We start from the raw sequence: 13,400 nt of genomic DNA on the forward strand, positions 1-13,400 counted from the left end.
TGAAAAAGACTATTTTTCAAAATGGTGTTTTTAATTTGAGAAAAGGGATCAGGGATAGACTGTAAATCCCTCTTAAACCAAAAAAGCAAGTCACCGAAATACAAATTATGATAATGGACATGCAGCCCACAGCTGACGAAAAGGCTAAAAATATCGTATATTTCACCCTTAAATTTTGATGCGCTTCTTGTTAATGTGCAAACAAGGCTGTCAAAGGTCTGATAATGGGAGGTGACGTTAAATTACTTATCGCACATAAATGTATGACAGTACTGAAGCACGCTGGTGATGGAGCGTGGCACATTTGATGCACACCGATGCACACTGGATAAAAGTAAATACAGCCTATTTCCACCGGTGTTGAATATATTTATATCGTTCTGCCTTTTAGCCATCTCAAATGGAGTCAAATCTGTGATGACATCAAGTCTCATTGGGGCGAGAGAACCAAATGAGCTTTGAGATTCTGTATTGATGCAGAACCATGTAAATTGATTTTTACCTGCATAGTTGCTGAGTCCTTTCCTCTTTTTTCTCCTCCAGTACAGCCAGGCACTGAAGCCCATGAGAACAATCCAACAGGCTCCGCCCAAACCGGCGATGAAGGCCGGCTGTTTCACCACATCTGAGATGCTATTGTTGCCCTCTGATCCTGTCATTACGTCCCTCTGCTCTGCACCTGGGGAACCCCAATACAATGATGCAACTGGATTTAAAAACACTTTGGATTTAAAAAAAAAAAAGTCATTATTTCAATGAACCAACAGAATTATTGAGAAAAGTTTCAGTTTGATATATATATATATATATATATATATATATATATATATATATATATATATATATATATATATATATATATATATATATATATATATATATATATATATATATTTTTTTTTTGGAGGGGGCAATCATTCGGTGAAATAATCAAGATTATAATTAATTCTTAAATAATTCTATAGTAACAGCTCTGGACACGATGAGCAATTTATACGCACATCCACACTAATATTCAACATTTAAATATTGAGTTTTCTATTGGATCTCTGGAAATTTGCAGTTGACCCTGATGGGGTAAGTATATCAATAGCACATCCAAACAAGTAAAAAAAAAAAAAAAAAAAAAAAAAAAAAAAAAGAACCTAACTCTGATGGAAAACAAACCATGTAAAAAAAAAAACTAAGCACAAAATAAATAACTAAAATAAACAACATCAGAGCATCCAATACATAGGCAGAGTTAATCAATTCAGCAGTGCACTTATCAAGTTGAGCCTAAAAGACACGAGATTGACAGAGCAGCTCTGACAGAGTTTGATTTTCTGTTGCAGCTACTGTGCTGTGAAATTAGATTCACAGTCTCCAGCAGGAACCCCCAATCCCGACACACACACACACATACAAACGCATGCACACCCATACACACAAACACCATTAAACTGAAGCCCACAGGCCTGTGTTTCCCTTTCCCTGTCTGTTAAGGCTGTTATTATTTATCAGTCAAGAGTCATAGATGAGGAGCATCTGTCCTGGGCTCCAATATTGACTCTGGGCTTATATACTCTGAGCATCCGTTTTCTATTTTTTAAGAAGTGATAGGCTGATAAGCTCTAGCACGGAGGAAAAAAAAAATCACTCTACTTTGTTAGCAACTGCAGCCCATATATTGAAGTGGATTATTGATATGGCTAACAGTACTTGGCAGTGTTACCAAACACTACATGTAATGAACCACTATTGATTTTTCAGTAGATGTCCACAGTGTAAAGAGCAATCTTCTTTCTGCAGGGTGCTAAATTGATAAATCATTTTCTCAGACAGCAAACTGTGATGGACACCTAGGTCTCCCCATTATTAGGTCATTTTATCCAGACCAGGTTTTTGTGTGTGTGTGTGCGCTTGTGTGTGGTTGTATGGCTATACCTGTGAGGCCCGCTGTGAGGTTTTTTTTTTTTTTTTTTTTTACAGACAAAGTGAGGACGTTTTGGAGAAGTGAGTACCTTTAGGCCGGTCCTCGCTTGTTCAAATTTCTTTTTGAGGATGGAGGCTTACTTTTAGGTTATAGGTTTGAATTGGATTTTGGATTAGGTGATCTGTTGTCGTGGTTAAAGTTAGGTTTAGGAGCTGGGAAATATATTATGTCTATGGATGTCCTAACAAGTATAGCCATACAAACTTGTGTGTGTGTGTGTCTGTGAGTGGCTTACCCAAGGTGATGAGCTGGGGCTCACTCTTGACCCCCACCCCTGCATTGGTGCTTGCAGCTACCTCCACACGATACTGCACCCCAGCTTGCAGACCCCCGACTACTACTGAACGGATGGTTGCATCCACAGACTTATTGACATGAAATTGGGTTTCGTTTGCCAAACACCAGATCTGACAAAAAAAAAAAAAGGTTGACAGAATCCATGTGAAGTTTATACCATTTATATCTGATGCTACCTTGTATTCCTGAATGATTCCGTTCTGTTGGTCTGAGGGTGGAGGGTCCCATGACACGCTGATGGAGGAGCTATTATTGCTTCCCACTGTCAACACTGTCACTTGCTGGGGGGGTGCACTGGGTGCTGATTGGTGAAATAATCAGACAATAGAAACACATACGTTAACTGCAGTTGGGTGCTAGCTTTCCCGTGACAATGAACAGCCGGTGGAAAATAAATAGAAATGCTCATTGTGTTTCATCCTTTTAAACATGCAATGCCTCGCAAGGAAATTTCAAATTAATTCTTACATGTAGCCGGCTACCTGGCCTGTTGACCCACATGGGCGGATTGGAGATATAATGAGACCGTGGGCAGCAGGGCTCCAAACATGATAATCTATGCAACTTAACACATTATCTTCTCAGAATGGGCTACTGAACCGCTTGGGGTCCACAATTTCCATTAAACCCTTTGTAATGCTCCAAACCGCGTCGGGCAGAATGATTAGCTGGAACCCAATTAAAAAGGTACAAAAGTAATAATGCTATCTGTGAGCAAAGCATTGGTATGTCCAACATTGCAGATATGTGCAAAGTAGGTGGGCCGTGATGTGATTGTATTGTCCGCCACCTGGCTGCACGGCAACATGCTCACTGTGACTTGACATTTTCCAATAGGTTTCATTTTCCCCAAAGAGGACAGAGAATGTCACAACCAAGTACCATCGCACGGGTTAAAGTGAATGGTTGAAATTGTAGATGTTAATGCTTATTCTCTACAGAATTAACCGAGATAGTCCTAGTTCTGAGTTCTGTGTCCCGAGTCCAGAGGGGACCACCCCATAGATTTGTCCCATTTTTGGCAGGTCCCACTCCAGCATTTCTCTTTTTTTTTCATGTATTTATTATTTTATTTTGGAATTAGGGTTTCTATTTACTTTCACAATACTATTTGTGGCATACTGAAAATAGAACAAGCTCCCTCTCCTATCTAAGAATCATGGGAAATGTAGTCCGACCAAAAATGATCTGGGTATTTCTAAATGCTTTCTGATTTTTCAGTTTGAAAATCTGATCATCCTGCACTATACAAATATTCTAACATCAAATCAGAAAAAAATACAGATGCTTCAAAAATATATTCTTTTATATGAGCAGGCTGTAAATACATACAGAGCCAATACTTCGGTCTGAATGATAGCACAGTACATCCCAGTCAAATTGTACCCATTGTGCAACTGGAACAAAATGTGCTAAAGCTGCTTAATTTGCTGCTTTGCAGGATGCAATCTGGTAAACATAACTTGCTCCCCTAATGAGCCAACGTGTAAGCTACTTGAGACATGAATTAGCAAACGCCCCCACCCCCACACGTGGCATTTGTGATGATAATGGGGAGTATCACAATTGTCTCCCTTCTTAACTGCCAACATCCGCCACGTGGCAGTAATATATTCTAATTTTAACTGTGAATTTGGATTTAGAGTTGGGACACCTGAGCATGTGCTTGCTCTGTTAGTCCTCAAAGCCCCCCTGCAAGGTCCCACAAATGCAGTGCCCTTTTGAATATCTGCCAGTGGCAGATAATAAATGTTTTTCTGAACATTTCTGCTGTGCAATCCATTTCTGGCTTCAGATTAATGGACAATTCTTTTTTGTTCCCTAATACCTTTTTTCCAGGATCCCAAGGAACTAAAATTGCTACCTCAGTTGGAAAAACCCTCCAGTAATCCCATGGGGCCATTTTAATTGGGCTCCAGTGAGTTTTTTTTTTTCGTTTTTGCAGACTGGCATGTTCAAAATCCCAGATAGACCCTCTCATCCGGTGCCATGTAACACAAACTCTGCAAGTTGGAGATTTCTTTCACATTAATGGTCTTATCTTGACTAGCTCTCAGTGCAAGTTGGACCCCTGCCCGGTTCGGCTGATGCAGCACCTGGCTAGGTTTGGAGATACACTCTGTGTCATCAACCCACCGGAAAGCCGGCCTGTAGATCTGCTGCCAGATTTGTCCTCTGGATATAACACCGTTTTTTTTTTTTTTTTTTTTGATTGAGCATGAACTGCTGGGTGTAATATTTTGTCGAAACAAATGTGACTTCAACAGAAATGTAAGCACCTTCCAGGTTATTTCTCCTAATGGCCTGTTCGAGATACAGCCAGCTCAGTTATCATGTACGCTGATCTTTTCACATGGAGAAAAAGTTATGATTGGTTTCTTGCCTAAGGATTGTCAGCTATCATTTTCCAGCCTCAAGTCACCATTAATCCTAACAACCTGAGCTAAATCTGTTTGCTGATTAAGATGAGTGTAAAACTGATGGAGTCTGTGGGATGACCTTGGGCTTGGATTGAACAAAATACATCTGTGTATTTGTCTGTGTGTGTTTGCAAAAAGTGTGGCTCGTGTCAAGCAAGTCTAGTATTGGTGTGTGGCAGACATATGGCAGCAGGGGTCCAAAAAGAAGCAGCTACAGATTTGAGCCAATATCAAAGACTACAGTTTAAGCCCCCCTACCTCGAATGCGCACCCATCCCCCTTCTGTGCTTGTCACGGAACCCTGACTGTGCCGCCTGCTTAAACATACTGTGCACATATCCACACGGATCTGAGGGTGTCTGCGATTCTGATGCCATTATCTATTAAAACCTTAATTTAGAACCATTTACGCAAAACTCATTGTTATGCATGAACGCAATGACGACTACATTACTCCTGCGAAATTAAGTACAAACATATGCAAAATTATTTACCTTCTTCCATAGTGCGCGCCGTCATGGATTCGCTGTCCGCGCCCTGAAACTCGTTAAAGTACGGTCGCACTTTAATCTCATAGACAATTCCTTTCTTCAGGCCCAAAAGAGTCATGTCCCTTTGTGAGGAGACTTTTAAGTCTTGAATCTGCCACGGTCCTGGTGAAGGCAAGCCTGATGTCTGCCGGTATAGAACACGGTAGCCTTGAATAAATCGGGACGGATTATCCACCTGAGAGGAGAGAATCGTATGATGTTGAAGAAACACTGTTTTGTGCATGAGGGGAGTCAGACAGGGTTCAGGTTTGCAGGTTTTGATTTGAATTGAGTTCATTTTTATTAGGATTAAATACGGAATTGATGTAGGGAATTTGAAAATGCTGAAGGGTCAAAACCTGATCCATCCAAAAAGTCATTTTTTTCATTAGTTTAAACTGGTGGAAGAAGTGAAGAAAAGAAGCCTGTTACAGGTCGCTTGCACGTGTTGCCACGCCCGCTTTTTTATTTTTCATCTTGCACTCTCTTGCTGAATCATTGGTTGTTATATCAACTGTTATAACAATGCCAAGAGAGAAAAACAAATTGGTTTGTTTCGGATTCCAAGGAGATGTAATGATGCAACAAGGGTCCTAATCTCCTGTGTAAACCTCCATGGACAATCCATAGTTTGAAATCATGTGTGACCAATGAGTTGGTTTGTATTTGAAATTGCAATGCTTTTGATATATTTATATAGATTACAATAATATACTACAAATTCTCATGTTTTGGATTCATGAATGATAGAAGACGAGTCCAACAATCGCTGAGAGCTAATGTCTTGAGGCAAGCATGTTGCTGCAATTGATCTAAGCAAATAATACCGAATCATTCACTGCTGAAATGGAATAGAAGAAAGCAGAAGTTGAATGAGAAAGAAAGCAGAAGTTCAATAAGCAATAAACATCCAATTCATTTGTCTGGCAGCTCAACAATGCAAATGCAGCAATCAAGTTGACAATACCTGCAAAAAATTCACAAACTTGAAGCTTCATCACCAGATCATTACGTACAATAAGGCTCACATCATCATTTTTAGTTCTAAAGAGCCACTTCCCTTTACCAGCATACCAAATTCTATAATTGTGCAACAGAATCGGCTTATTTAGATATGATTTTGAGGATAATTCTCTGCATCCAACCTTCATCCTTAGAAACTGCTTTGCTCTAATGCAAACTACAATCAAGAATTATTAGTTAAGAGGACTCTAATGCTAACTAAAAACATACAAACCTCAGTGTTATATTTTGAGTTTATGGTAATACAGGGACTTTCAATTATGCCTATATTTGTGGTATACCAGCAGTTCCTACAAATGTAAGATATGATGAGCAACTGGCTTTGTTTTGTTGTTCTCGCAATATACCAAAGAAAACAAACTCAATATCAGCTGTGATTTAAACAGATTTAAACACTTCCATCTACCATCATCTTTCTGTGCATCTATCTGATGTTTCAACCAGGGGTTTATATTCTGGAGCGGCCTATACATGACATACGTTTCATTCTCTGTTTACTTCTTGTTGTTAAGTCTTGTGTTTTTACAGTATTCATGTTTTCTTTTTTTTTTTTTAAGATGGAAACAATAACTGAGTACTCACAGTCCATGTGACTTGCACCGAAGTGGAGCTAAGAACAACAGGATTATGCATGCTGACCACCACGTCCCCTAATTCCTTTTGTACATGACGATGGTCCACTCCTTGCGCAGTGGGACTAATGTCTAAAAGAGCAAGAAATACCAAGGGATTTGAATTCAGCAGGAATGCATCTCTGTAAAAATCTAAGACGGTAAGCTAGTGTTTTTCTTTTCTGGTACCTTGCGTCCGTACAGGCTCAGACATGGGGCTGGGGTCTCCGAGCCCTTGAGCACTGACTGCCCTGATAATGAACAGGTAGACAGTATTGGGTCGGAGGTCACTGACGGTGAACTCTGTTGTCTTCACATGGTCTGCAACAGTTTGCCAGCTGTTGCTTACTGACTGACTGAAAAGCAAGAATGATTTCCATGAGCAAGAGATAATCTTTTGTTGTTCCTATGACAGATAGAAGATGGAAGCGGACGCCAAAATTCAGGTGACCTACACATAAATAATGGCCAAATGTCAGGTTTTTTTCTTTCCTCATCAAGCATTACAATAACGAGGAAACCAATTTATAGTCTTCTTGTCAGGGATTTAAATAAATAAAAAGACACATACTGATTAAAGTGATCCTTAAATGCCAAATAATTATTATTCAAATTGAAATTTTAGAAGTAAATGTCACTTTTGTCTAATACTTAAATGATATCTACTTGGGATATAATTGAGTTAGCTTTTAAACGAAACCCCCTCCCATCTGCTCTTTTTTAGGGTCACTAAACATGGCTCAAGGCCATGGGTCACAGACGTACCCAAAGGCCTCAATGACATAGGAGGACACCGGGGAGCCAGCCTCTGGCCCCGGTTCCCATGACAACGAGATGCTGCTCTTGGTGACATCAGTGACCTCTGGCTTGGAGGGCGGCCCTGGTAGGGCTGTCAGGTTGGTGGACAGGAAGTCAATGGGGTCAACGGAATCTGACAAAGAAGACAGAAAATATATTATTAAAGAAATGCAAATGAAGGAGTTACAAAGTAAAGAATAGAATGTTTCTTGTTGCATGCCTGTGATATCCAAGTAAGCGCTCCAAGATGTTTCTCCACTGGAGCTGGTCGCCACACATGTGTACAAGCCAGAATCAGACAGCTGAAAATTCAAGAGAACATAGATAAATCGAAATAGAATCATGACAAGAAACTGTAAACATTAGCCTCATTAAATCCAGAGTTCAGTTTGATTCAGTTTTGTGGTCATGGTTTTCAGTTCAGTTTGCTACACTTGGACTTTTTATGTGTTAAAAAATGAAAGAACTCATTTGATATTTACAAATAATTGTATGATCAGTCAAAAGACTTTTGATTTTATACAATATGTTGTGCTGAGTAGAACATTGTGACCTGACTTTTAACATGCTTCAACAAAGTCATAATAGACTTGCTTGAATTATTTTGGATTTGACTTTTTGGACTTATTGCTTATGAATTGCACGCATGTGACTTAATCCCATTTTTGGTGGATGAACAAATTTTTATGGTACTTTTTTAGTAGTACTTTTTCCCATTGAAATAATAGAGCTTTTACGTTTTTCTGCCTATCACTATATAGTGTTATTCACTGACATTCGCTGAAAACAATTGTAGCTAATCATACAGTAACAACCTTTTTTTGTTATACATAATAGTGAGAACACTCCATGTGTTTATTCTTTCACATTTTACCTAATGAATGCCCAAGACTACCAAATCGAAAACAGTGACCACAAACCAAAAAAATCAATATATATGCTCATTTGTTGTTTTACAAACAAGTAGCAATAATTGTTAACTATACTTTGTTGAATAATGAATGTAACATTTGGAATAAATGAGTAGGTCAGGAGCAGGAAGCTAAACTATAAATTATGTAGATTTAGTTCTACCTTGCAATCATTAAAAACTGATGCAATAATGCACAGTAAAATTGCTCATCAGATATGTCCTGGTTGCACAAACTTTATTGGTAAAATTACCAAGAGGTTTTTCTTCTTTTTTTAATGTATTACTGCATTTAAATATTTTATGTACACATGCAGGGATGTTTGTGAAAATACATTATGCACACTATACGTTTGTCGAATAGCCATTTCAATGCTCAGCCATTTTAATGCTATCTTCCGTAGAAAAAAAACAAAAAAACAAACACAATTTGGGATAGAGGTAACAATGTCAAGCAATATTTGCTGTATAGTAGCGAACATGATTTTGTATTCCTGTCCGTCCAAACTGCAAAAAGCATAGCTTTCAGAAAATGTGTTCTGTCGATGTGCGACCGTGAATCCAATAGTCTTTGCAACTAAAATCCCAGATGGTTGCTACAAGCTCTTGAGTCAGTCTGGACTTTTGAAGGAGGTTTGCAGCTAGTAGTACAGTAAAAATGCATTAACCTTCACTGGCCTGCATTTGGCTCGAGACATGCGTGAGAGTGGATAGGAAAAAACCTTAAAGCTGCCCAATGAAAAAAAAGAAGAGCTCAGTAAAAGCTGACATTAATTTCCTTAATTGATTTCCTCCAATAATAGTCGTCCTCCATTCCCAGAACCATCAACATTATCATCAGGAGTGCTGACACGGGAAATACTGAAGCATTGATATGATCGTCTTGTTCATATTGGCAAAGCCTCCGGGACCACAGGCAGTTGGGCTCTCTCTCAAGAGATAGTGGAGGTGAGCGACATAGGCAGGGCACTTTGACACAGAGACGGGACCCTGCATATCTAAGTCCCTCCATTATATCGGCCTCATCACATTGCCTTAAGGACTCCTGTCCTCGAGTCCTTGAATCAAACTGCTGCAGCAGAAATTTCAACCTAATGGCAATGTTAAACATCTTACCCTTGTATACACTCTATTCATCTTTTTAAATGACAGTTGGCATGGTGGGGAAAGAAAAAAATAAATCCACCGCCACCGACATACTGGATCATATGCATGTCGTAAGTGTACGTTTTTAACAGAGGAAATGTTTGCTACTTTTATATAAGATAACAGTTAAAACACTAGAATTGGACTTCATTACATTTTGTTTTCATTGTATGTGATACATGAAACAAATATTCGTATTTTTTTATCAGTAATAATCATTTGCTGCGATTCAACCCATATTTTTTGGACCGTATGGCCAGCCAGAATATGAGGTGCAGTCTCAATGAAAAAGTCTCTTATTGGCAAATTTCCATATAAAAGATGAACTTAGATATAAGACACACTAGGTCGTGAAATGCATCAGGTTATTAGGCACATTACTGGGAGGCAAACCAGCACAATAAATAAGTCAAATTTCATTCATATTGGGGCAGGAGTAGATTACAAGTCCTGCCCTCATTGGTCGATGGCAGGAGGGCAGGGCAAGAATTGTAATCCACTCCCATGGTCATGCCGGGAGCCTATAATGTATCTCCTAGGCATGCCCAAGAGCTGTGCTTCCCTCACACACGTTTAGAGGGAGACCCGAATAGAGCAAATGGAGTGTTGTAAATTTCTTACCATGATTTTTTTGTGATAAGCTGGAATTTCAAGTGTAAGCTCTAATTGTTATCATGTTTGGTCAGCTACAGGCTTCACTTTAATTAAACTTCCGGGTGCTGCTAATATAATCGTGGCTCTCCGTTGGACTGCAGCCAAAGGAAATGGGAACCGGATGGGACAACAGTACAGTTAGTGTATAAGGTTTAATAATAAAGTAATATTTGTCTTAATATGTACGGTATAAATATTTTTCACATTTAAAAAATTCAGGTACCCACATACACATGCATGAAAATTCCGTCAATAGGGGTATGGGGTGGGAAGTGCGATTTTATTTTTTCACTTATCGCAGGGGGTTCTTGTTCCCGTTTACCACGAAAAAACGAGGGATCACTGTAAACCCTTAAAAGGTTGCTTTGATAAAGCTGGGAGCTACTTTGTTTTCTGATAAAGAGATTCATTGGGAACCATTTGTTTCTGTTAATGAATCTTTAATCCTCTGTGGAGACAGTGAAATTCGATTTTCACAGGCATATACAGTTTCGGTACTGTCTTGAGAAACCAATAACTGAGAGTTTAGTCAATTAGAGTAGAAATGTAAATAATACGCACATAATGAGGACAAATGATTCACCACAACTTACCTTGGCACCCTGTATTTGAAGACTGCCATGTTCCAGCAGGGAAAAGCGCGGATCTTTTCCAAGGAGGCTGATTCCATTCTTTCGCCAGGTAATTGTGGGCTGTGGGTCCCCCGAAGCCTGACACCTGAGTATTGGCACACTTCCTAATGCCTGCGTTTCGTTGTAGGGCCCCTGGCGGATGATCGGCGGGGGGCGGTCCTTCAGAGCTGAGGATAATCATGAAAAAAAAGAGATGCTATGATAATTACTCATTTTGATGGCACAGTCTTGGCACCAAGTGGTGACTTGCTATTCTTTGTCATGGCAAACGTTGCCTTTTTTTTTTTTTTTTGCAAGAAAAAACATGACCTTATCAGAAGGTGCTAATTAGTGACTGCAATAATTGCAGTCGCAATATGTTAAAACTCAATCTGATGGATTTGTTATAAGAGGAAGCGAGTGTTTTGAGCCCTTTCCTGAATCGAGCAGTGCGCTCATGGCACTGCATCACACCTTTCAGTTTTAATTACTAGGTGAGGATAAATGATACTTAACCCGTGGTGTTAATTACCGTACCTTCTTTATAACGCCTTTCAACACATCCATGCTTGTTGGTTGCAGCCAACAATGACTCTTCCCCCCTTCCCCCTCCTGGCCTTTTTCTCCATTCCACCACAACAAATTAAACTCTTAAATTAGCATGCCAAGGATGACAACAATGCATCGCTTTAAAAGCTTTTTAGAGTATGTTATATCATCCAGAAAACAGCTTCTGCACTCTACAACAGTAATTTCTGGAGTGTTGGCCTTGTAACAACTCCCCGGCTTCCAATTTTCTCACTGCTGCTCTCATCTGTTATCGGGTCTGTCTCCATATTCACAAGTGTTTACAACAGGTTGCCTTTGCCTTTTTTTTTTTTTAATCACAATGTCTGCAAAATAGTGAGAACAAAATGAGACGCAGAGCAGCAGTACATGAAAACCTCGATGTGGCTCCATTGTTATGCTTGACATCATTTGAAACAATAAGTATATGGTATATTTGGCAGTAGTGATGGATATCATAATTAATGGTTTCAGTTTTAATGCTCCACCGACCCATTACATATGATTAACTCTATTCAAGCGGGCTTTCAAATCAATACATGTGCTACTGCTTAACTCTGCATTTCAATGAACAGTATGAGGGATTAAATGTGATTAAAATAAAATTATGCAAATACAAAGTGACAATTGCATTGCAATAGGCTGCTCTTATTTTGGATTTGTTATATTGATCTTAAATGATTGTTGAATGGCGGTAACAGGTCCTAACCTCATGTAAATTGATTGTACTTTGCGAAAAAGCAAAACTTTAAACTGATAATTCTATTTGGTGATATAGTAGTAATCTACTCCAAATAAGTCATGCTACCAATATGGCGTCTGTGACTTGTTTACAGTTCATGTTACCTAACAGTGCTTTAAGTGAGTCGGCATGCAGCGGTAAAGCATAACAGCAGTTTTCATATACTGTATAGCCTCTGGCATACCAGGATTTTTTTCTTTTCTTTTTTCTTTTTTCTTTTTTTTTTTTTAATGACGTACCAGGACTTCACATGAGCACACATAGTATCTTCTTGTTACATTTCTCTCTTGCACTTTGTGATAATAAAAAAAAACATATTATTATATATGAATGTATAAGTTATATACTTATGTATATGTTTATATGTGATGCGTTTTCTCAAAATAAGGTTTATGTTCAGACAATGAAAATGGAGATATTGATATGTTCCAACTATACACTTTATTCCTTTTAAAATATTTTATAACATTTGGCTGTGTCTCACAATTGTCAAAGTTGTAACAATTTGAATGTTGCCAAGTTGAAATCCCTAGTTTTGAGAAAAACACGTTGACAGTCACATTAAGGGTTCACATCATATACTAATCTCTTATTTTCACATACGTCCATTCCAATTCGAACCTTTTGGCTGCTGGGAAATGAAAGTTGAGACCTTGGATGTACTTGTGAAAATTCCAAAATGGAGTTCTATATCTGTTAAAATCTTAAAACTGATAAGTGACATAAGCCTGATTTTGTAAAAATGCATTACTTTTATTTCCTTGTTTACTGGTATTTGTGTATTTGTGTATGTACGTATTTATTATTTATTTATTTATTTATTTATTTATTTATTTATTAATACTACCAATTATCTAATATAGATTTTCGCATGATTAACAACATTAATTGTCCGCTTTTACCCCATGCCTTCACCTTGCAAGAGCCAAATAAGCAAATTACTGGCATTTTTTTTTTTCCCCACTTGAAGCACTGTGCTTACAGTGCAAGTCTCATTTATGTTCAAATCACTTCAAAATGCTTTCAGTTGCAACTTTTCAGAAGTGTTAATCACAAAAATGCTTTATTGACGCTCAATATTTATAGATGAACATGTCAAATTTTATACAGAAAAAG

At 38.4% G+C, this 13,400-nt stretch overlaps 1 protein-coding gene across 2 annotated transcripts in view; it reads right to left on the reverse strand.

Annotated features, from left to right (window-relative positions):
* LOC148408878 (roundabout homolog 2-like) overlaps nt 1-13,400 on the reverse strand; it is an 81,062-nt gene that overhangs the window by 12,444 nt on the left and 55,218 nt on the right. For both annotated transcript variants that reach the window (XM_088441213.1, XM_088441212.1), the window contains exons 9-17: nt 10,958-11,163; nt 7,875-7,956; nt 7,622-7,787; nt 7,046-7,212; nt 6,828-6,949; nt 5,187-5,418; nt 2,449-2,573; nt 2,211-2,382; nt 503-679 (exon numbers count right to left, since the gene is read on the reverse strand). In XM_088441213.1, the coding sequence (XP_088297339.1) occupies nt 503-679; nt 2,211-2,382; nt 2,449-2,573; nt 5,187-5,418; nt 6,828-6,949; nt 7,046-7,212; nt 7,622-7,787; nt 7,875-7,956; nt 10,958-11,163 (1,449 nt within the window). The remainder of the gene's footprint in view (nt 1-502; nt 680-2,210; nt 2,383-2,448; nt 2,574-5,186; nt 5,419-6,827; nt 6,950-7,045; nt 7,213-7,621; nt 7,788-7,874; nt 7,957-10,957; nt 11,164-13,400) is intronic.

The sequence above is a fragment of the Hippichthys cyanospilos genome, chromosome 18, assembly GCF_059441005.1.
Source record: "Hippichthys cyanospilos isolate Australia breed blue-spotted pipefish chromosome 18, RoL_Hcya_1.0, whole genome shotgun sequence".
NCBI lineage: Eukaryota > Metazoa > Chordata > Actinopteri > Syngnathiformes > Syngnathidae > Hippichthys > Hippichthys cyanospilos.